We start from the raw sequence: 23,711 nt of genomic DNA, 5'->3' as shown, positions 1-23,711 counted from the left end.
CTCTCAAGAGCTTTGCAGCGTAAGCTTTTCGCCTTGCAGAGCTGACAGGGGAGCAAATGAAATCCGTGCCGTGAGGTTCACCGCTCAGCTTTGAGCATCTCCCGGGAGCCGACTGCCTGCAGCATCCCATCCCACCAGGACGTGCTGCTGGGGGATCCACTGCTGGGGTTCGGTGCAACCCCAAGGTGACAACATTGGGACACGCCATCACAGGCGTTGAACCCTACACCAAGGGAGAATCCCACGCCTCCAAGTCGATATGGTCTCCTGGGTCTCCAAGCTAGGAGAACCAAGGTGGGCAAGCACCAGAGCAGCGTCCCCAGGTCCAACATCCACCAAGCCCCAGGGCTTGGCTGCCCGTCCTGCAGCTGGAGCAGCCCTCCAGCTCCGGTAGCACGGCATGGTGTGTCTAATCCAGCTAATGAATTCTGCTGAAAGTCTTTTCTGCTGTAATTTGAGAGGGAAGTTGAACGCCTCATATTTTCAAGTGATTTTAAATCCAGAGGGTGATACAATTGTCTTGGTATTACCAGGTGCCTTTCTCCATGGGCTGGGATTCGTCACAGTAAAATTAGGCATTTAGAAGTGTCTATTCTGGGCTAGCTGCATAGACTCTGATCGGTGCACGCGGGCTTCGAAGGGGCTGATCCATCCCACCGAAAGCACAGGGACCCCAACTGAGGAATCTTCATCTGCCCCAGCCTGAGCCTGCAATCCTGCCTGTAGCAGCCCATCCACTCTCAAAACAGTCACAAATTGTGGCAGCACGATGCTGGGGTGGGAGAGCATCCTCCTGCCCTCCCTGCAATCGGGTCTCACTGCCCTCCCCACCGGCAGCCTCGCCGGCCAGGTCTGCAGTTGCAGAGAGAGGCTGGCAGCCCATCCCTGTGCCAAAGCGTGAGGCCACCAGCCTGAAAGGAAGCAGATATGATTCAAAGTCTGGTTAAGGGGAAGGAGGATTATGCAGACAAGCAGCATTTGGCAGGGCCAGAGCAGCAGAGGCAAAAAGGAAGCGAGGAACTGTTGGTGCCATCATAAATCAGCAGCAGTCGGATTTATGGCCCCTGCATGAGCCAAAGCTTCTTGATGCTCCTGACTGCACACAAGCCTGGTTGAAGCTCCCACCCCAGTAGGAGAAGCACCCCAAGATCAACTTCACAGCAGGATTGCCTGCGGTACAGTCCGTCAATGCATCGTCCCGGCTTGGCAGGGGCTGCTGAGCAGGGACCACCACCCCTGCCCGTCTTGCTCTGCAAGAAGACGTTTGTTAGAAGGGCTGGACAACCCTGGGTGGCTAATTCAGGATTTAATTTGCCTGGGATTCACCACAACAAGCAAGCCAAGCCTGCCAGAGAGCTGAGAGCACAGCAGGGGCTGACCTGCTGCACTGCTTGGTCAGAAGAACATCATGGTGTCCCCTCAGCTCATGCCTGCAGCAGCCCGTTGAGAGCTTCACCAAGCATGTCTCCACCACTGCTTGTGGATGGAGACCTTGGGATGGTCCCTTGCAATTCCAGGCAGCACGAGCCAGCCCAGGGCTTCTGCAGGAAACAAGGAGTTAAACCGGCCTCTCCTGCCAACCCATTTCCAACTTTGCGAGGGCTTGGGAGGAAAAGTTCAGGTGGACTCAAGCAGGCTGGAGAAGTCAAGGCCATCTTTTCATTCCTCCAAGGCTCCCGAGTCAGCAAGCTGCCTTCTCTTTTGTGCAAGCCGCCAGGACCGCACAAATAAATTGGCACCGGCATGCTAAAAATAACTGCAACCAATAGCTCCGTCATTTATATCCATAGCAACATTGTTTAAAGCCTTTTTCCTGCCTGTGGGCTGTCTCACACTTAGCGCTGAATGCCAAGCCGGAGATTGGCAGTTTTTTCATAAGGAGCCAGAGCCTGGTGGAGAATCAAACGCTGGCCCCAAATGTGAAGAGGCTGCAACTTCATGCCATTATTTCTGGGCATGTTCATCTCACAAATGGTCTTTAGTCATACGCTATTATCATGATGATAAGCCTCCGACTCTGAACTCCTAAAGCAATAATAAAACCCAAAGCCGTTGGCATTTGTGCCATTTAAAATCCAGTCGCCTTGGGGAAAATGATCCTTTTAATGATTATTAAGCTATTTTTCTCTAGCGTCACCCAGTCTTGGAGCTCTTCCAGAATTTATAAGTAACATACAACCATTGAAATAGAAAGAAGACGGCTTCTTTTTATTATTATTTAGGCCTGGCCTGCAGATCCCATCGCTGCTCTTGCCTCTGTTGGCTTGGGATTCAGCAGTGACCAGGGCAGGCGAGCAGGAGGATCACCTAGCACATGTTTAGCTAGCCAAGAAGCTCATCCTGCATGCCTTGTGCCACCCTTGGAGGATGTTGGGACCAAATGGGTCCCCATCGCATGTCCCGTCCAGGGGGAAAAAGCCCCAGCACACATTTAGGGCCATCTGCCCATCACACTTGGCTGTCGGCACAGTTCTGCTCTTGCACCAGACGTGGGGAGTGAAGGCCAAGGCTAGCTGGCGTTGCCACCTCGGGCATGCTTGCAAAGAGCTATTTCACAAAGGCAAGGTGCCGTCTGCATCCTCCTGAAGGGAGGCAAAGCAAGGAATCAACCGAACTCTCCCGAGACCCCAGCCAGCACTTCTGAAAGATGGGCTTTCAGTGATGGATAAATGAGAATGCACGCCTTGGGAGCGTGCCTGGAAGAACATCTTGAAGAAGAGCATTTGGGCAGAAAACCACGACAAAAATGCCTTTTTTTGTCTTTTCCACTAACATACAGCTATGACCACTACATCAAAACAAGTCCTGACCTTCTCCTTCACGCACAGCTCCTGCTATTACCAATTTTGATGGCAGCTCACTTTCAGCAGTAATTTTCTGAGCTGCCAGAACTGTGTGTCTGGTCGCTGGTCAGTGAAATGCACTTCACGGAGCTAGTTTTCCATGCATCTCACCTTGGAACATCATAGGGGAGGTAGGATAGGGCTGTATCTCAGCGGGAAGTGTTTGGGGAGTGTGAAGGTTTGGTGCAGGAAGGTGTTACTGGGATAATTTCAGTAGGCAACTGTATGTATGAATGCACCAGAGTGAAGAATTTAGCATTTTGGTACATCTTTGTGCATTCTGCAAATTCATAAATGGGCGATTTGGATGAGAATCAGTCTGGGCAAATCTGTTTCTCCCCACTTTACCCCAAATCCCTGAGACTTTATTCTTAAAGGAACACAACAGCGGCAAGGCGGGCTGAAAAAATGGGAAAAGTTTCTCAAATCCACAAAGGATGGGAGAGAGGATGAGCACAGCAAGCTCTCCCACTCCAACCATCCCAGAGACCTGGGCTCAAGACCCAGCTGAGGTTGTCCCCAGCAGTATGTTGGCCTCTTGTAGCAACTCCTGTTGCATCTCTTCCACTTTGCATGGCCGGTATGGAGCCCGATGGTGGTGCACATCGCTCCACACGTGTGCATGGATGGGCATGACGCCAAGACTGTGTTTTCTGACAAACTCAAACCCAGGAGTGACAACCCAGACTGTACATCTGAAATAGCCGAGCTGGGGCAGGGGGGGATCTGCCAGCCCCTGCCTCTTCCCTCTCCCTGCCCTGTGCTGCCTGCCTGCAGCCCAGCTTATTGCTGTTTTCTTTTCGTCCAGCAGTAAGCCACTCATAGAAATGCAAATCTGCTTTAATTAAGGAGGCTAATAAACAGCAATTAGGATCCCAGCTCTTGTGCTGGATCCCTTGAGTTGATCCGTTCCTCAGGGGGAGGTCCCCTCCTCAGGGCTGTTGGAAGTGTGGGGGACATGCTGATCCCACCAAGCCGTGCTCTCCTCTCCAACCCCTTTTCTCCCAACCATGTCTTCAGGATGTCCACCAAGGGAAGACAAGGACATTGCCCTTCACAAGCTGCCTCAGCCAGTGCGTTCGGCCTCATATTGCTCAGGGAGAGCCTTTCCCAGCCAGGCTGGGCTCCTTTCAGCATCCGAATGGCACAGGAGAGCCCAGCTGATGGGGTCCCAAGGCTTTTCCAGCGGAAATTTCTCCACCGCATCGGGCAGGCTGATTGCAGGGTCACTGATGGTGGCTGCCGGTCAGTGCCTCCTGCCCTCCTACTGCTTCCTTAAGCACCTGGGGAGCAATTAGTGTAATGGTTGCTTAACAAATCTGGGAGAGCACAGAAGAGGAACACCAGGTAGGCTGGGGTCTTGCTTTGCTTCTGGAGCAGAGAGCCCTTCTCAGAGGCCGGGTTCACCCAGGAGATTCCTGCAGGGTGATTTAGTCACGGTCCAATGCCAGGGATGTGGGAGCAGAGATGGGGAGGCACTGGTGCTTTGTGGGAGCTTTGCAGAAAACCAGCAAAAAGCAAAGCCCCACTCTCTGTCCCTCTGCATCACAGGAGGCAAGGGAGCTGTTGCTCCATCCCTCCCCGTCACAGAGGGACCCCAGTGTCCCTCCGTGCCTCTGCTAACACCCCCCCAGTACCACCAGTACCTTGTATTGCAGCCACCCATGTGAGACACCAGCATCCCTCTCCTCTCTCTTGCAGGGCCACCCATCATCTCCAGCACCCAGACGCAGCACGCCCTGCACGGCCAGAAAGGGCAGATCAAGTGCTTCATCCGCAGCACCCCGCCGCCAGACCGAATTGTGAGTACCATCCCGTGGGGCAGCACCTCGTGGGGCATAGTGGGTATCCTGCACACCTTAGGGTGCCCTACGGTGGGCACACCTGCCCCGGGCTGACCCCTTTCTTGCTTGGCAGGCTTGGTCCTGGAAGGAGAACGTCCTGGAGTCTGGGACCTCCGGGCGCTACACGGTGGAGACGGTCAGCACAGATGAGGGCGTTATCTCCACGCTGACCATCAGCAACATCGTCCGAGCCGATTTCCAAACCATTTACAACTGCACTGCCTGGAACAGCTTCGGCTCAGACACGGAGATCATCCGGCTCAAAGAGCAAGGTGGGCATCGCTGAGGAGCTGGGCAGCGGGAATTAGCACCTGGCCGGGCTGTAAGAGTGGGGAGATGCTGTGAGAGGCAGGAGGTGCTCAGAAAAGCTCTTGGGTTGTCAAAGAGGAAATTCGGAAGGATGGTGAAAATGCTCTGGCCGTGCTAGCTGTAGGATCGCATCCTTAAGGTACCTGGTCCTGGCAGAGGGTCAGGAGGTGGGACAAGCCCTGCAGAGTCTCTGCTTGATACGGTATTGCCCCATTTTGCCTGTCCTGCTGAAGGTGGAGGGCACAGGTGAATCCTGCACCCCTCACTCCCTGCCCTACGGCACAAGGTGATGCCGCTGCCACAGGCTGGAAGATCATTTATAGCCTTGGAGAAACAGGAATGGCTGCTCCTACCAGACCCCACTGCTCCGCGGTGATGGGAGTGAGCGGGGGGAAGGCGTTTGGGCTGGTGGCAACCCTCCGTCCTGGCCACCAGCCACGATGCCAGCACGTGTTTTGCAGGGCTGGGCTTACCCACCCAGCCTCAAAGGCACCTCGAGCAATTCTCAGGGGATGGCCAGGGGATTTCCTCTCTCAGGGCTCTCCATAGCAAGGGAAGGAGATGGCTTTTGTGAGGAACCCTTAGCTCCTGGAGGGACTCCAGTTCTCTTCTATTTTATTAAATGCCAGGGCAGGCAGGTGGATTGTCCTCATTAAGCCGTGATTTATAGGCAAGGCTGCCGTCCAGATTAAATCAGAGCTAAATGAACCCCTTAAAATTAGCCTTGGGCTTCTTCCAATGCAAACAGAGCCAGTGGTTTTTCCAGGTCGTCTGCCAGTCAGCGGGAGCGCTCAGCGGCAAGCCTGGGTCCCGGCGGAGGGTGGCCGGGAAGCCGAGCCGGGTCGGAGCCGGCGCCACAGCATCCGAGTCCGCAGCCGAGTCCGCATCTGAGATCCGAGCATCCCTGCTAGGTGATGCAAGGGGACACCCCTGCCCTGGGCAGGGGGACACCGTAGGGTGGCTGAGGATGCCATAGGGTGGCAGAGGACATCCCCTTCATGGGGACATCCCTGTGCTCAGAGCAGAAAGCGGAACAGAGGGCTGAGCGCTCAGGAAGACTGACGTGTGCGCTTGGGCTGTGCAAGGCTGTGGACACTTGCTTTATTTTCAAACAGGTACGGAAATGAAATCAGGAGCTGGTATTCAAGCAGGTATGGAAATCATGAGCTGACGGTGAATGTGAATTGTCCCCAGCCATTACCACACCTGAGGACCCGGCGTCCTCCTGGCCCGGCAGCTTTCGGCAGGGCAGGCAGGGCCGGGCAGGGCAGGGCAGGGTAGGAAGGGGTGTAGAAAAGCTGCAGGGCAGTGAGTGGGGCACGGACTGAGAAGCTGGAGTGGTCCGGTCTCTGCTTTGCCACTGACCCGCTCTGCAAACCAACGCTGCCTTTCTGTGCCCCAGCTCCCCAGCCACTGAGAGGGGGATAATATTATGCAGCCGCATTTTAAAGTGCTGCGAAAGGGACCACTTAAGCGCTATTATGGGGCAAAAAAGAGGGAGAAGTACAAGTTTCCGGGGTTATTTGCAGACATCAGCTTGTCTCAGCATCTTGGGAGAGTGCTAGCCAGCAGCCAGAGCAGGGCTGAATGGATGTTTGGGCAGATGCTGTGGGATGTGCTGCCATTGTGCCTTCCTCATCCTCTGCACCAGAGCAGGGTTCATGGGGGAGCACGTAGCCACCAAACTGCTCCTCATCAGCTCACCCTTGTCTTCGGGACACAGTTTACCGTCCCAGCTGCTGGTTCCTGCCACTGCCCTTTTGCATTTACCTTTGTTTTCAGCCCAGGAGAGCCCAGGGCACTTTCCCCACCCCATTCCCTGCATGATTCTCCATCACCTTCATCACCATCACTACCTGCTTCTTGCTTAGCTCTGCATTACAGATCCCACTCCACCAAAGCTGAGAGCCAGCAAGCACTCCCAGGGACCCCAGGCTCCTGTCTCCTCACCCTTTTGCTCCATATTCCCCTGGGAGAGCCAAAGAAATCCCACGACGAGTTACCTCCATTGGTAGGAGCACTGCCTAACAAGTGGCCTCAGGCCACCCGGAGAAGAAAATCCCAGTTTCTTCTTGCTGTGGCTCAGCTGGTGTGTTGGAGGATGCTGGTTTTAGGATGAGCTCCTTGGTGCAGCTGGAACCAGCTCCAGCATCTGCTACGTGAGCTCCAGCTCCAGCCTTGCAGAGCACTCAAGGGGACTTGCCTTTTCACCGGAGGCCCCGGGGGAATTCTCGCACCACAGTGGTGAGCACTCTCAGCAGGTTTGGCGATTGACTCAGTGGTGACTCGTGTCACCAGTGACCCCTCTCGAGTGACAAGTGACACATCAAGGGACCAGCAGGCCCAGGCAGAAAATTCATGAGCAAGCCAGAAACTGAAAAGCATCAGCATAAACCACCAACTGAATCACTTGAAACAACAAGCTAAGCGGGGAAAATTAAAGGCTCTTTTTACATCAAGTGTGAGCAGAAGAGGCTAAACTCAACCGGCACCATTTTTTTACCACCCTGCAGTTCTCAAAGTAGGGCTCAGGACCCATGAGGCTCCACGGCCACTGCTAAAGGGTAACGTGAAGTGACTTTGTAACTCCCCTGTCCCAGCTGGGTTTAGAAAACAATGAAGAAACCCTTCGCTGACTACACGGGAAAGATGCTGGTGGAATTACAACTCCCCCCAGTCCCACCAGTAAGGATGCATGCCCCTTAGGAAGGCTGAAAGGCACAAGCAGGATCTGTGATCTCAGGTCCGGGATGAAATTCATGGTCAACCCCAGTGGACAATGAGAAATGGTTTCCTTATCACCCAGTCGAGTGTCAGCCATCAGGCTGCAGGGCTTTGCTTCTCAGCTAGATCACCCATGTGTTCCCATGGTCCAGCAGCATTCACATTCTCCACCTGCACAGACGAGGAGGAAAGAGGACCACCTCTCTGCATCCATTTTTCCCTAAATTCATCCCATCCATTTGCAAGGCAGGAGCTGCAAGGAGAAAACACGCATCGGAGGTGTCCAGGAAAGCAGTGAGGACACACTCACCCGGCTTAGCCAGCCATCCTGGAAAGGGTTACCCCTCTCTTGGCCTGCTGTGGGGTCACAAGAGCCTATGAGGATGCTTAGGGAGAACAGGAATGGGGACCTATAGGTATCTGCTGCTTTTGGGGAGAGGGTCTGCAGGATGCAGTTTATCATCCCAGCCAAGGAAGGCAATTTGTGGTACCCACAGCTTTGGTGTCCTGCGAGTGGGAGTGCTGCCTGTCACTGCCTGGCAATAATCCAGAGAGCAGGCACCAACCCAACACTCGCTGTTAAGTAGGAGCTGTGCTTTGAGGGACTGGAGGAACTGAGCAGGGAGATAACAAGGCTCTCGGGCTGCAAATCTGACCCTCTCACCATAAATGTGATTGCATATTCCACCCTCCCCGCACCTCACAAGCTGCCGCCTGGATCTGCGCAAATAAATCAGCTTTGCTGGCGGAGCTGCGGTCTGAAATCCCCGCCGGGAACCCAGCTACAAAGTTATTGTAGGCAGAAGGACGCGAGCATGTAACCCCCGCGCTGCGGCAGGCTCTGCTCCTCCGGGCTGCCTCCGCAGAGCCCAGTGTGCTCATCCCCGTCCCACAGCCCTCGTCCACCACAGCCGCTTGGCCTCTGCTCATCCCTGGCACGGGCCAGCCCTCCTGTCCCGGTCCTTGTAGCACCCTCAGGGGTTGACGGAAGGAACACGTAGTTGATAAGCCAAGGGAGAAGGCAGATTAGGATATAAAACAGGCAGAGGCTGTGAATGATGGCTCTTGGGTTAATTCATCCATATATACTTAATAGCGCCTGCTAAGACAGCTGAGCTACCGCCTCTGGCAGGCAAGCTCAGTGCCTGACTCCATCCTTCCATCCCAGTTCTAACCTCTCTCCCAGCCTGCTCTGATGCCATTTCTCTTTCTTAATAATATTAACACGCTGTCTTCTTTTGCACTTTTCATCCTTTAGAGATACTTATTCATTAACCTGCAGGGTGCTATTGAGAGCAGTTGTTAACCTGCTCTTCTGGCTCCCTCCTCTTCTCCCAGGGGAAACTGAGGCACAGAGAGATCAGGGCTTGCACAAATTGCAGCACACACCGGTGTCCCATGGGCAGCCCGTGCCGGCGTCACCCACGCAGGGACGAGGGAGCGGGGAAGGAGGTCCATTTGGCCCCAAAACCCTCCCCAGGCTCATCACCGAGCCACTTTCCAGTAGCCGGGGGTGGGTCCCTTGGGGAAAAGCCACCTCTCCGACCTTCATCCCAGCTTCATGCTCCCTCTCCTTCCTCTTGCAGAGTCGGTGCCGATGGCGGTGATCATCGGAGTGGCCGTGGGGGCCGGCGTGGCGTTCCTGGTGTTGATGGCCACCATCGTCGCCTTCTGCTGCGCGCGCTCCCAGAGGAGTAAGTGTCTCCCCCAGCTCCGCTGCATCCCTTCGGGCAGGGCTGGGGCTAAAACCTTGGTGGGGGGGGTGAATAGAGTGGGTCACAAAGAAATTAGCGGCTGAATTTACTGACACGGCACCAGCACAATCTGCTCCTCATGTTGGTCTACCAAATGTTCAGCGCCACTCAGCTGCGAACGGCAGCCCTGCGGGAAAAGGAAAGGGTTTTGGAGCATGTGGAATAAACATGCCAGGGTAAATGCTAATCCCCATTAGCAGCACAGGCAGCTCGGGAGGTGTGCAGGGGTTTCCTGGGGGCAAAGGGATTGCAAAGGGACCTGCTCTCAATCCCTCCTTTGGAGAAATCCTGATGTCCAAGAGGGAGAAGCATCCTCACCATGCCGCATCGGTGCTTAAAAACCCTCCTAAGTTTGTGCTCTCTGTTCTGCTTCTGTTTTAATTCTGTTTTCTTGACGTAAAATGCATATTTCCTAGTGGGAAATTACAGCCAGCTGAGGGGTTTTACATGGGACATGTGGGTTTTGAAGCCTGGCTGTAGTGGGAATACAAGTTAAAGCAACATGCGAGATGCAGGTAGCGGAGGAGGAGGAGTAAACAGCGTGGCATCATGTTGCCTCATTGAAAAGACACCGGGAAATTAAAGGAGGACTGTTGGCTAAATGAAAAGTCATCAAACCAGAAGGGAGAGGAGTGTGATTATTTGGAGCATCTCAGGCCACGGGGGAGAAGAGGACATACTCAACGTTGCTTCTGGCTCGGGAGACACGTAGTACGGATGCCGGGATGCCAAGCTCTGTGTGTGTGTGCCAGAAAACCCAGTTGTTTTTCTTTTCTTTTTATTTTTCCCCCTCTTGATCATTTGCAAAGCAATCAAAGACACCAGCCTCCTCCTGGATTTGGGTATGAACGTACGGCCTCCCGCGGCAGAAATGTGTTTAATTTTAAGAGCAATAATGATGCCTCTCCCTGTTTTATCCCATTTTTTTGAACTCTTGCAGCCTCCATGAGCAAGTATGAACAAATTAAATGGGGAGCAGTCACTAATCTTGCTTTTTGCGGACAGAGTGCTGATGGACAGGACCCAAGAGCAGGCCAATTCAATGTCACGGAGATCATTCAGCAGTGATGGGCGATTCGAGCACCTGAAGAAAGCAGGGGCCAAGCCGTGTTACCATGTCAATGATCAGATGTAATCGGCCATGCTTTCCCCACACCGCATCATTCGGAGCAGGGGCGAGCATGTGGTTCATTATCTTCCTCTTATTTGATGTAACCAGATGGCACAGGGTTCTTTACAGGACGTACGATTTAACACTAATGCCGTGACAACAGATCAAAGACGTGGTGCTGGTGCCAGCTTTCAGAGTCCCTCACAAGCTGGAAGCGTGCAGAGGATGGGCAGGTCTTTGGGGGAAAAAGCAGAGCTTGTTCTTCCAGGAGGGGACGACCCCATCCCACTCAAATGCCTTGTGTGATTCGTCCCTTGGATTCCCAGGGGTAAATCAGGAATAAGAGGCATTTTCCTTCCTAGGGATGGGAGGATACATACTGGGAAGAGGGTACTGGGGACACGGTGGCGTGGCAGTGTTTGAAGTCCCTTTTCTCCGCCGTGTTTCCAGTGCTGTCCCACTTGGGACTTTTTGGTCTCCTATATGCAATGAGCTGCTGGGTCTGGGCATCTTCCCTGCATGCTCCCTGCATCGCCGCTGTTCGGCACGTCCCACAGTGTAGGATGCTGTGGAGACCCTGGTTGCCATGTCCTGGGGAAAGGTCTGCAGCATCCCCGGACCAGAGCACGGGTCCCTGTGCTTCCCACAAGGTTTCTGTGCTGCTTCGCTTTGGGATCGGCGCAAGCGAGCAGCAAGAGATCATCCAAGAGATCGGCAAAGATCCTTGCCCTGATCTCCCTTCCCTCCCCAAAGTGAAATAGGAGGAGGAACAGCTTAACCTTTTCCAGAGAGCCGGACCCAACCGGGAACACCAGCTCGGTAACAGAGGCTTTGCCGGGTGCTCGCCAGGGCTGCCGCTCAAGAGGAGTGGGATGACATGGTGCTAACGAAGCAAATCCTGGGTGCAGGTGGGGTTCCCCAGCCTGAGATTCGTGCAGGGAGCAAGGGGTGCTGGTGGCAGTGGGGCTGCTTGGTCCCCCATCATGTGGCTCCAAAAGCCACTTGGAGCTGCCAAAACAGGGTCCCTCCTTGGTTTTGGGGGGAGCTAGGAGCATCAGCAGCTAAACCAGCCCCTGAGTAACACCCATGGCGCAAAACCCTGCAGGGGAGGACTTAGCTGTCCCAGGGCGAAGGGCTTTTATCCCAGTTTTGCAGGTGCTAATGCAAACTGGATGCTGCGGCAGCTATCTCCAGCGGCAGGTGAGCATTAGGAAGGTAGAAGCACCAGGCTGAGAAGGTGAGGAAAGGACTTTCATCATGGTTAGTGGTGTGAAATCAGCTGAGGTACTACAGAGAGCAGCTCAGGAGTGATGGGACCAGCAGAGCACTTGGATATCAGGAGAGGGACTCATTTCCTACCAGGGTGACTGCAGATTCCTCTCCCAGGACAAATACCGGAGCATTGTTGCTTCATTTAAAACAACAGCCTGCAAACAAAACCCATCAGCAAGCTGCAGGGACGGCTCCGCACAGCTCCTGGCAGAGGGGACAAGGCGACCCAGCAGTAACTCTGGAGAAGGCATCTCCTGATGGCTGCAACAGGCCGTCGACCGCAACTAATGGCACTGGAGGAGGCAATTCCTGGCCTTGCTTTGGGGAGATGCAGCAAAAAAATGCAGCAGGTGCAGACACACTGAGCCTGGAGGCTCTGGAAAAGAAAAAAAATAAGACTTTAATGCACGCCTGTTGTTGTATCTTTGGTGACTTAACGGCCCAGAGTTATTTAAGGGGGAACACTCCTGGGAGAGGATGTGCAAGACAGTAATTAGTTTCTCCTTGTGATTAAAGATGGAGGCTCTGGCACCAGGACTGTGGTCCCAGCAAGAAAAAAAAAAGAAAAAGCAGTAGTAACTTCCCAGCCAAACCCTTTGCCTTGCACCCTGAGACTCAGAGACGTCTGGGGGTGACAGCAGGGCTGCAGATACCGAGGGCACAGGACGCTGAGATGGATTTATTCAAGGCTGGAGCTTCAAGCCGGTCTTGGTTGCGTCATTCAGTTTGGCTTACAGATAAACTCACTGTCTCTTCCTGCATGGTCCAGCCTTTGCTGGACTAAGTCGGTGCAGTCCTGGCTTGGCAGGGCGCTGCCAGTTCCTTCAGCTGGAGGTAGATCTAACGAGCCCAGCGCTTCAAGGCAGTTTTGGGTCCAGGAGGGTTGGCGCAGCCATCCTGGTAGGTAAGAGCCAGATCGTAGGCTGAAGCCCGGCTTCAAAGCTGGGAGCTGTTTAGATCTCACTGTTCAGATTTGCATCCATCTCTGCTTTTCATCTTGGATTCGCGCGGCCGTTTCTGCTCCTGCTGCTCCGTGTCTTTGGTTTAATTTTGCTAAAGTGACTTCTTCAAAGCACGCCTGACACCTTCAGGGAAGGCAGAGAGTCTCTCCAGAAATGTTTCTCTCTGCCCTGCATGAAAAAGAGGCTGCTTGGAGCAGCAGCCAGGGATGATTTTGTTGTTCCCAAAGCCCTGGCTACATCTTCGTTCATTGCTTGGCCTTTTCCATATGCATCTGCACCCCAAACCTGGGGAAGGCTTTTCTCAGGGGCTTCCTGGCATCAGAGAAGAGCTGATACATCCCCCAGGAGCAATATTTCACGTGCTCGCCGAGCAGATACTGTATATCAGCAGTCTGGACAAACAGCCTGCCATCTGTTTGAGCAGTCCTGATGCAGCCCAGCCCCTGTTAATAGCACCATGAGTATGGCAGAAACTGAGCAAGCTCCCAAAAGAATTAAAATAGAAATCTGAGCTCCCCGGAGGTGAAGGTTTCACATGCCCATAGCTTACGGCAATGCAAATATTGCTCCCCCAGTTCTTGGGTGGGCTTGCTGAGCCAGCGTTAATTTTCCCTGGTGCTGCTGGACGTTCTCAGCAATCAGTTGGGTCCTTGAGGATGCTCCACGATTGCCTTCAACTAACGCCTTCTCCATCTCGCTCTTTGCCCAGATCTCAAAGGTGTGGTTTCTGCCAAGAACGATATCCGCGTGGAGATCGTACACAAGGAGCCAGCCTCTGGCAGGGAGACGGAGGAGCACCCAACCATCAAGCAGCTGATGGTAAGGATTCACTTCTTTTCCCCATAAGCAATTACTCTGGGTGTTTGATGGTAACGAGCCCAGGCACGTGTAGTTCAGTGCCGTAATCCCCACTCAAGGCAAAGATGCTCTTCCAAAAATGTTGCTTTTGAGATGATACACATTCTCCTGCCATAAAAGCTCCTCTAGTGAAACTTTGCTAATGAGGAGGGAAAGCTGGGAGAGGTTTATTGCAGTAGCCCAGCTGCCCGCTGGGCTGATTGCAAAGCAAATTTACCACCTAGCGTGGGGAAAGAGCTGCAGACTGCAAGTAGACACGCAATAGGTGAGCACAATATAATAATAAGCTAATTAGCCAGCGAGAACTGCACTCTCCTGGATACACTTTAGAGAATTATATGTGCAAAAACAACGTATGTGCACACAGTTGGTTGCAGATTGCTAACTCCGGGAGTGTGGGGCCAGCCTGGACCTGGGTCTGTAATAACCTGGGGGGTGTCACCCTCCTGGGGCCGCTGCCTTTGCCCGAGGGAACCGAACCACACAGGCAGGGCAAGATGCCGATGATTGAGATCCCAGAAAATTCAGCCTCAGCGCAGGGACTGGCGCATCCTTGCAGCCTGGCCACGGGCTGCTCCTCTCGCTGGTGTCACCGCCATTCTCCATGTCTCAGCCCCAATTTGCCTTTGCTTTTTGCTTGCTGGTGTTATGTCGTAGGTGACAAATAGAAGCTGAACAAATGGCAAAGCAAGGTGAGCGGCTGTAAAAGGTGAGAGAAAAGAGCAGACAGGAAAGGGAGAAGGGATTGAAGAGGCTGCTTTCTAGGCTGCTGAGTGGTTTTTTCCTGCTCTAACCCTCCGGTTTTTTGGGCAGCACGTGTAAGAATCAGTATGCCCTGTCTGCAAAAGCTGTTCGATGAATTACTGGCAGAAAGGCAAGGCTGAGCATCGCAGGGTGGGCAGAATCAATGTCTGCTGGTGCACGTATATAGCAAAGGAGCCTCAAAATGAGAAGGCGGGAGGAGATGGCGATCTGGCATGTTATCCTAGCACCGCTAAGGTTTCTGTGCAAGACCCTTTGTTCCCAGTAGGGCTTTGCCCTGAGGAGTCTGCAAATCCACGGTGGGATTTGCAAGGCTTCACTCGGTGGAAGGACAGTGGAGGCTGGGACTCGGGTTTGGAGCAATCTGCTGAGATGAAGGGCAATGAGGAGGTTCCTCTCCATAGGACCCCGTACCACCATCTGTATAGACAGTGATCAACAGCGCCAAGCCCCAATCTGGCTTCCAAAGGAGGGGCTGAGATCAGCCCAAATGCCACTCAAGACCTTAACCACCAAGCTGGAAGCACACACGAAGCCTCAGCGGAGGAGACATATGAGGAACATTTACCGCTGATGAGTAAATGAGGAAGAAGATGGTCATGGGAGGCCAGGCACAGGATCTTGCAAGACATCGTGGGGACTTTCTTAGGTTGTTTGTCAGAGCCAGAAGCTGATTTCACATCAACGTGTGCCCTTGATGAGGCTGGTACCGGAGCAGTGCAGAGCTGTGCTGTGCACATTTCAATAAGGATGCTGGCAGGATGGAAATGGTGCAGAAAAAAATGACAACATTTATTTGATAGCTGGGAAAACAATGCCTTACGGGGAGAGGTTTACAGAGCTTTAGCTTATTAGCAAGACTTTGGAGAGGTGGTTTGGTTACAGCATGGTATTAAGGGGCTATTTAAGTGCGAACGGGGCAGGCAAAGTTGAGTACTTTTGGATATAACATGAGAGAGCGTAACAGCCTGGCTGCTGGACCAGGAGAAGGTGATTCTCCCCCTCTCTTCACCAAATCCAGGTGCTTTTGCTGAAGATACATCAGTTGGAAATAACATTGTTGGAGCAATGCTGTTCAAGAGGTTGGAGGAGATGGGCCATAGTGTCTGACCCTGACTCTGGGCAGATTTGGCACCAGCTGGAAGAAGACATCAAAGCTCCCTCCCCTGCCTGGACTGGAGCCCCCCCATCCTCATCTGCCCTCGGCAAGAGCATCCCCATTAAATACTTCCCAATTTCTTCTCTCCTCAGTCCCCGGGCAGCCCTGCTCTCCCTCATCCTGCTCCTTGCTGTTTCCAACAGCCAGCGTGACCGTCCTTCTCTGGCCATTAAAGACCCAGGCTTTAGAGGCTAAACACGTTCCTAATAAGATGCTCTGAGTTTGTCAATGAAATGATGGATCAAGTTAAAAAAATTCATCCTTGCTAATGAGCAGTGATGAGACCTCTCCTGCAGGAGCACAGCACCCCTTGCTTGCTCCCTACCCTCACCCTGAGACCTCCCTGCTCTCCCTCTTCCCCATACCAGCATTATTTCCCCCACTGCTTCTTCCTTTGCCTTCCCTAAGCTTCTTGTGATATTTCCAGCCTCGGTTCAACCTTGATGGCGTCCTTTGAAACGATCTGCTTGCCCTCAACAATGTTCATAACACCTTGCAGTTTAACATCAACTGCGAATTTCATTAACATGCTGGGTGCTCTCACGGAGAGATCATTAATGCAGATGTTAACGAAAAGCAGGCCACGCTTGCTAACAGCTCCCCTCTGCTCAACACCTTGCTGCCTCGCATCAGCCTTTTCATTCCCCATCCCGGACCCTTGCCCAAGCCCCTGAGGTCCAGCATGGCCCGACCTGCTCCTGCCAAGCTTCAGGAGCAGAGATCCACCCTCTGCGCCACGGATGGTGCCTTTGCTCCTCCATTTCCCATGGTGTCTCTGCCTTGCCGGAGCGTTTCTGGCTGCAGAGTGCCAGCGTGACTCTTCTTTCCCCCCCTAAATGCTATTGCATTTGTTATTCTCCAGCCATCTGTGACCTCCACAGCTCTCCGTGCTTTTCACAAATAATTATTCATGCATCTATAAATTCATTAACACCTTAGGATACATGTCATGCTGTCTGATTTGCATATGTTCACATTGTCTCAGTGCCGTTTCCCCCGCCTCCGTTTTAGCTGTTCTGCCAGGTGCTGCCTACGGGCAGGGGAAAGGCTGCCAGCCCGCAGGGGCCAGAGAGCAAACAGCAGCCAGTGGCTGGAGGCAAAAGAGCCCGTTAAAGGGTCTGATCCTGGAAAAAAATAAATCACAACAGCAGCTTTCTCTGTCCTGCCGGGGTGCTTTGCATCAGCACGCCACTTCAGCTGAGCCTCGTCTGTGATTAGGGGGTTGAAGAGCATCATTGGCTCGGACGTGGCATAACCTCCTCTGTTATCATGGCTGGATGACTGCGTTTTATTCCTGGCTGATTGAACTCCATGCCTCAGTTTCCTCGTCTGTGAAATGGGGCGGGTGATCCTAAAGGAACCATCCCCACTGCCAGGAGCAATCGTGATAGACATGATCCCAAAGCGACCGGCAGGCAAGAGCATACCAAGTCAAAGGGGGTCCAGTGCGGCCAGGTAGACCCAGGCATTGCCTTTGGTTCATATTTGGGGTGGAACAGTCAAAATAACCCATCCAGTAGCCAGGTTGATGATCTTTCCCTTGCTCACCTCTTTCCTGTGCCCATCTTGAAACTCATCCCTGTGCTCCCAGGGATGTTCCCAGTTTGTTCACAGCCCGCAGATCGACACCAGCCACATTTTCCACTCAGGAGCTCAGCTCAGATCCCCACGGAAGAGGAAAAATCAAAAAAGCAGAGGTGAAATTCAGGGCGAGGCTCATTACCTGCAGCCCAGCTGTCACAGCATCATTTTCTCTGCCTTTCTTCTCGAGAAATGCTCCAAGTGCCCAGCAGCCCATGCCACTGCAGCCTTGGGAAGCACATCCCTCCCACACAGCCAACACCTTCCAGAGGCACCAGCACCCAAGGCGGATGCTGCTGGCAGGGTACCAGCTTGGGCACAGCACCGTGCTTCCTCCAGCCAGGGAGAAGATGCACCATGTAAAAAAAAAAAAAAAAAAATCACTATTAAAGTTTTGGTGACCTTTGCAGCTCATGGCTCAGGTTTTGTGGAGCCACAGTGGAGCTGGACCACCACGAGGTTTGGGCATCGCCCAGGACTGAGTTATCTCAAGGCAGGTAACACCTTTAGGGGTAATTGGTGCTGAGGTGCATCAAGCCAGGCACTGTACGAGCACAGAGAAGCTGGCTTCTGCCACAGCAAGCTCCCAAGAAAGGAAGAAGGATGCGAGAAGTATGGCAGGACATACCGCAGGCTGGCTGGCATCGCTCCACCACCCCCTTTGCCCATCTGAAAAAAATAACATTTTGGGGGAGAGGTGGGACAAGGTGATGCAGCTTCACCTGGGGGCGGTGGGATGGGCAGCACAGGCGCTCAGTGGGAACTCACGTCAGCGGGCGGTGGAGACAGGAGCCGGCATTCGAAGGTGATAAACCTTCAGCCGGCTGGGAAATCCCAGCAGGGTTGGTTTGTTTTGTTTTTTTTTTTTATTTGTGTGCTTGTTTCCTCACCGGCAGCCGGTCCCCGGTGGGAGCAGAGGAAGCCACCGTCTCAGGAATCTGTTAAACAACAGCCCTCGCCCCTGGTAGGGTTTGACCCACAAGAGTTTCAAAGTGCTCCTGAGCGGCATCCAATTACCCAACAAGCAGGAAGCATTGTAATTAAACACAGCGTGAGGGAAGGGGGAGGCACCTTGCCCAGAGCGAGGGGCTCACCCTTGAGCCTGCCAGGTCTGGATAGATGCTTAGGCACGCAGCCGGGGACTCCGGAGGCAGCAGCATTTTAAAAAACATATTGTCTTTGCTAATGAAAGCAAAGAATTTAATATCCGGTTTGTTGGATTTGACATCCCAGCTGAAAAAGGCTTTTCATTTGGCAGCTTTAAGTGAGAGGGTGCTCCAGCGGGCAGAGGATTAGGAGGCACGGTGCTGGAGCTGGCCACTATTTTCATAATTTAAGCACTGTTTCCCTGCCTTAAATGACCTTGAGCCATCACTTCGCTTCGCAGGGATGCGCTCCCTTGACGGTAGGAGCCAGCATAGCGAAGCTGATGTGATTCTTCGTCATATCAAGGGGGTCACTGCCTTTTGCAGCAGGGGAAACTGAGGCAAGAAGCAGTAGTGATCAGGGATGCAGTTCATCGCGTCCCTTAGCCACGTTGATCCAGGAGGGACCGGCAAGGTTTGGGCATGGGGAACGGTGGGGACAGCTTTACGCCATGCCCAACTGCAACATGCACCGGTCTTGGGATGGCGAAGGCTGCTGGTGACCAGCACTGCCAAGCAGGATTAAGTCCTGGCACGATGTTCCTGGGATCGGGCTGTGCCCTTGGATTCGGCAGCGCTGGCAGGAGGGGGAATGGTGGGCACGCAGCTCTCACGGGCGGCTTTATCACCAGCCATCTGCATGGCAGCAGTGCGGCTGAAGGACCAAAGCATATTGGTGGCGTAGCCCAGCTGGAGAAAACCATGACTCCAGAAAAAAGTCTGGGCATGATGCTGGAGCATCCCGTGCCCGTGCCAGCATCCGCAAGCACGTTGCCAGCTCGTGGCTGCGCACTCGGACAGTTCTGATCTCTTTTTTCATGTGTTTCCCTCTCCCCCCCCGCCCTTTTTTTGTCTCTGCATCCGTAATCGCTATTAATATTGGTGATGGAGTTAACTTGTGTTAACTTGCGTTAGCTCGCTCATGTTTACCCAGCGATGGCAAAGAGAGGAAGGCAAGCTAACGAGTGTCCCACCGCCTGCTAATTAACAGCGCAAGATGGCATCGGGGCTAAGCTGCCACGCAACCTGTAATAAAGGTCACATTAATGACTGGCTGTAATGCAGGGACTGGAAATGAAGTGATACAATGGTGCTTTATGGGCCGCACTTTTCGCTTGCGCGAGGGCTCGATGCCCTCTGATGGCACGGGGGCTCACTGCAGCCCCCAAATCCACGGGGTACAGCCAAATCCACGGCATCCTGCCAGCTTTGGGGAGAGGCAGGGTCTCCACGGGGCCTGAGGTGCATCCTGGTGCCTGGACCGCTCCAATCATCATTGCAAGAAACACCCCAAAATGGCTTCAAATACCCCGTCAAACCCGATTTACTAATTCTAGGGAGGTTTTGCCACCGGCAGGACTGTCCCCTTGGTTCTCACCCGCTCTTGTCCCCTCTCCATCTCCAGATCCGGCCCTGACCGCCTGGGTCACCCACGCCAAAAACCAGCCAAGTCCAAGAAGTGGCTTCTTTTCTTTCCGACCCAGGACCCGTGAAACCCTTTCGATGGCTTTAATACGGCTGCGTGTATCCCCATCCCATGCCTTTGCAGCGATGCTTTAAGGGATTTAGTGTGGCACTGGGGCTGGTGTGCAGCTGGCAGAGAAAAAGAAAACAAAAAACAAAAAACCATCCACGTACCATTTTAGCTGCCCTGAATTTAATCCTCGGTGACACTTTTATTTACCCTGGTAAATCAATGGCTGTTACAGGCTTTTTTTTCCTAGGAAAACTCAGGTACTTTAATTTATTGCATTTAATAGCCCTATCAAAGGCTTTCAGGAGATGAACAGAAAGTGTTGCAGGGTGTATTTCCACAACCACTTACCATTTTAAAAAGGAGGAGAGAAGTTGGGCACTAAAAGGGGATTTTTGGGGGCTGATTTGGGGCTGCAATCCCAGCGCCGGGGCAGAGAAACTGGGCCAGAGGCACCTGATCAATATGGGAGAAGATGAAAAAGGCAGCTGAGAAATTGGTTGATAATTATTCTGCTTCTGCACAACCCCAACTTGCTGAAGGAAGGGTAATTAAAGCCATGGTCTAATTAACGTGTACCTTGCCCCCCCCCAATCATGGTCAGCCTTCAAAGGAAAGCTAATGAGGTGGAGAGAGATGGGTGAAGGCAGCACATCAGGGCAGCAGCATCCATCGCGGGGGGGGGGGGGGGGGGGGGGGGTGTCTGCAAAGGAGCAGCGTGAGCAAAAATTGGCTCAAATCGAATCAAAAGGAGCTTCTCCAGCCCCTCCTGAGCCGCTGGGCCAGCCCAAGTCCCAGCCACACTGGCTGGGGTGGGTCTTCAGGACCCCAATCTTTTGAGAAGAGCCAACATCAAGGTGGGGGGAGAAATAAAATTAAGGCTTTCACATTAATTACAGCATCGTGGCAATGCCAGAACCTAGCTGGGATTTTGAGATGTTAGTGACCAAGTTCACCTTAGGAGGAAAGGATGAAAAGAAAGAAGGGAAAAAAAAACCCACAATAAAAGAAAGAAGGTTTGGGATTTTTTTTTAGGGGATTGCTTTGGACAGGTGGGGCGCAGCCCCAACACTCACCATGGTAGATGTAAATAATTCACTTGCCGCATCAGCCCAGCCTTTTTAGTCCTAAACAGAGGCGAGGAAAAAACAACTCACAACCCAGGGAATTGTGTGGCTTTTGGGTGGCCGCCCAGCTCCACTGCCCTCCGACACCGTCCCGCTGGGGTGCCCCTGGGCAAATCCTCTAATCCGGCTCATGGCTGACAGCATCCCTATGCCATGGGGATCACCCCACGCGGCATGGGGCCACGCAGCCCCGGGGGGGGGGGGGGGGGACAGCAGGTGCTTGGGGATGCTGACACCCACCTCCATCCTTTCCTAGATGGACCGGGGGGAGTTTCAGCAGGACTCGGTGCTGAAGCAGCTCGAGGTGCTCAAGGAGGAGGAAAAGGAGTTTCAAAACCTGAAGGTGAGCCAGACCCTGGGGACATGGCCCCCTCTGTCCCCAGCCCCATGGGCAGATGTGGCCCAAAGCCCCCCCGGGTCACTCCTGTAAGAGGGGCTGCGGCATATGGCCACGGTGGTTGCACCCCAGGGTGCTGGGCACCCATCCCCGTGCCTGCTGCAGGGCAGGACCAGCTCATCCCTCGCCCAGCATTGCTTCTTCCAGGCTTTCTGTCCTCGTGCCATGTCCCCAGCAGTGGCCCGTACCAGAGGGCTGTCCTTGCGCAGGGAGGGATGCTCTGGTACCCTCGGTGCTCTTTTGTGGTCCCAGCAGCCTTTTGGGGGATTAAAAAAAAAAAAAAAAAAAATGTGTGCCAGGACAGTGGGGTGCAAGGAGCACCCATCCCTCCCTCTGATTTGGAGGGGGCTGAGCGAGACGCATTGGTGGCACGAGAAGATGCTCCGCCGCTGCGGGCAGGAGGGCTGGGGGGTTGAGGGTGTCCTCTTGCATGTCACGGGTGGCACAGGCGGGTGCCCCGAATGCCAGAGCACACAGGGAGGGTGGGCACCACCAACCTACCCCCCACCTCCACCCTCTCACCCCCTTCCCCCAGGACCCCACCAACGGCTACTACAGCGTGAACACCTTTAAGGAGCACCACTCCACCCCCACCATCTCGCTGTCAGGCTGCCCTGCGGACCTGCGCCCGGCCAGCAAGCAACGGGTGCCCACCGGCATGTCCTTCACCAACATCTACAGCACCTTGAGCGGGCAGAGCCGCCTCTACGACTACAGCCAGCGCTTCGTGCTGGGCATGGGCAGCAGCTCCATTGAGCTGTGCGAGCGCGAGTTCCAGCGTGGCTCCATGAGCGACAGCAGCTCCTTCCTCGACACCCAGTGCGACAGCAGCATCAGCAGCAGTGGCAAGCAGGACGGCTACGTGCAGTTCGACAAGGCCAGCAAGGCCTCCGCCTCCTCCTCCCATCATTCCCAATCTTCTTCCCAAAACTCAGACCCCAGCCGGCCCCTGCAGAGGCGGATGCAGACGCACGTTTGAGCCCCTCCGGGGACGCTCAGGACCCTCCACGCGGGCGCCGTGGCTTCGTGCTAGGACAATCGCACCCTCCGGGAGCGGCGGTGGGAAGAGGCCGGATCCAGCTCCCCCACCCAAAGCGGGGCTGCGGGCTGGGGGACCAGCCAAGCATCATTCCGCCCCCCCCCCCCCCCCCCGTACATGCTAAGCACAACCCCGCCGAGGACGCGCTGAGCCCCAGGGAGCCGTCCCCTCCGCAGGGCTGGGGACGCCCCCGGCCCGACCATGCACCCCCCCGCACCTCCCCAGCCACTCGCCTCTGCTTCCCGCTGCTCTCTCCCATCTGGCTCCTTCCCTTCCTTCTTGGTGTTCGGTGTCCATACTTATAGAGTCCGTTGCAGGGGGGTTGGGGGGGGGGGGGTGGGTTGGGGTCCCGCCACATGGGACAGGGTTCGGGGAGGGGGGGGGGACACACACATTGGTGGGACAGGGACCCCCCCCCACCCCAGGAAGGGCCTCTCCGCGCTGTATTGCGGGAGCGCAGGGCTGCGGTCAATACAAGAGGTGTTTCTCATGGCACGCCTGGGCTGATGGCTGCCCCCGCAAGGACGCCGGCTCTTTTGGTGACGCTTCGCCCCGGCACGGAGCCAGCCCGGAGCTTCAGGGGTGCCGCCGCCTCACGGTGGGGTCCCCAGGGTGGGGGGGGGGGTGGGGGAAGGGTCCCCCCCAGCTTGGGGACACGGGCCCAGTGTGTGCCCGGTGGAAGAGGGAAACTGAGGCACAGGCAACCGGGGGCCCCGCAGCCCTCACCGCGGGAGCCAGGAGATGGGGCATCACGCCAGGGACACAGCAGGTAAGGGGTAGCTGGGGGGGGGCACATTGGGGGGGGGGGGGGGAGTGTTGTGCACAACAGGGCTGGCCCCACTCCCCTGCCCCAGGCTCAGCCCCCTCCAGGAGCACCCAGCCCAGCCTCACCAAAACCTTTATTGGGTGGCAGCAGGAGCCCCCCCACACCCCCATCCACAGGTCCCAGGGACCCCCCCCAGCACCCTCAGCCCCGCAGGGGGCAGAGGGGACCCAGCCCAATGGGGGGGGGGGGGGGGGGAGAAGGCACCAGTCAACCCCTCCTTTGGGGGGGGGTACCCCAAACCCCCATCCGCCTGGAGCCGAGCACTCCGCCAGCCCCCCACCCAAAGCCACTCATCCCCAACACTAACAGCACCCAGACCCCAGGGGAGGCTCTACGATAAATAAGCATTTAAATTAATTAAATTAAACTGCCCCCCCCCCAAAGGGCCCCAGTGGACCCCGAGGCAGGGCACCCCAGGGTGCCCCCTACCCAGGGGGGCTGTGGGGATAAGCCCCCACGCCAGCGCTAAGGCACAGGAGGGGGCCACTGAGTGAAAAGAAAATTAAAAGAAAAGGGGGGGGGGG

At 54.6% G+C, this 23,711-nt stretch overlaps 1 protein-coding gene across 7 annotated transcripts in view; it reads left to right on the top strand.

Moving 5' to 3' along the window:
* The window catches only part of KIRREL3 (kirre like nephrin family adhesion molecule 3), a 343,289-nt gene extending 320,593 nt beyond the window's left edge, over nt 1-22,696 (top strand). For 5 of the 7 annotated variants that reach the window (XM_052786334.1, XM_052786337.1, XM_052786338.1 and 2 more), the window contains 7 exons: nt 4,545-4,645; nt 4,761-4,959; nt 6,112-6,147; nt 9,307-9,414; nt 13,529-13,638; nt 21,182-21,268; nt 21,858-22,696. In XM_052786334.1, the coding sequence (XP_052642294.1) occupies nt 4,545-4,645; nt 4,761-4,959; nt 6,112-6,147; nt 9,307-9,414; nt 13,529-13,638; nt 21,182-21,268; nt 21,858-22,301 (1,085 nt within the window). In that variant the 3' untranslated portion in view covers nt 22,302-22,696. The remainder of the gene's footprint in view (nt 1-4,544; nt 4,646-4,760; nt 4,960-6,111; nt 6,148-9,306; nt 9,415-13,528; nt 13,639-21,181; nt 21,269-21,857) is intronic. The other 2 variants (XM_052786336.1, XM_052786335.1) reach the window with 1 other exon arrangement.
* The last annotated feature ends 1,015 nt before the right edge of the window (nt 22,697-23,711 follow it).

This window comes from Harpia harpyja, chromosome 4 (genome assembly GCF_026419915.1).
Source record: "Harpia harpyja isolate bHarHar1 chromosome 4, bHarHar1 primary haplotype, whole genome shotgun sequence".
NCBI classification, from domain to species: domain Eukaryota; kingdom Metazoa; phylum Chordata; class Aves; order Accipitriformes; family Accipitridae; genus Harpia; species Harpia harpyja.
Note: the sequence above shows the minus strand (reverse complement) of the source record. Positions and strands in the feature narration are given on the sequence as shown.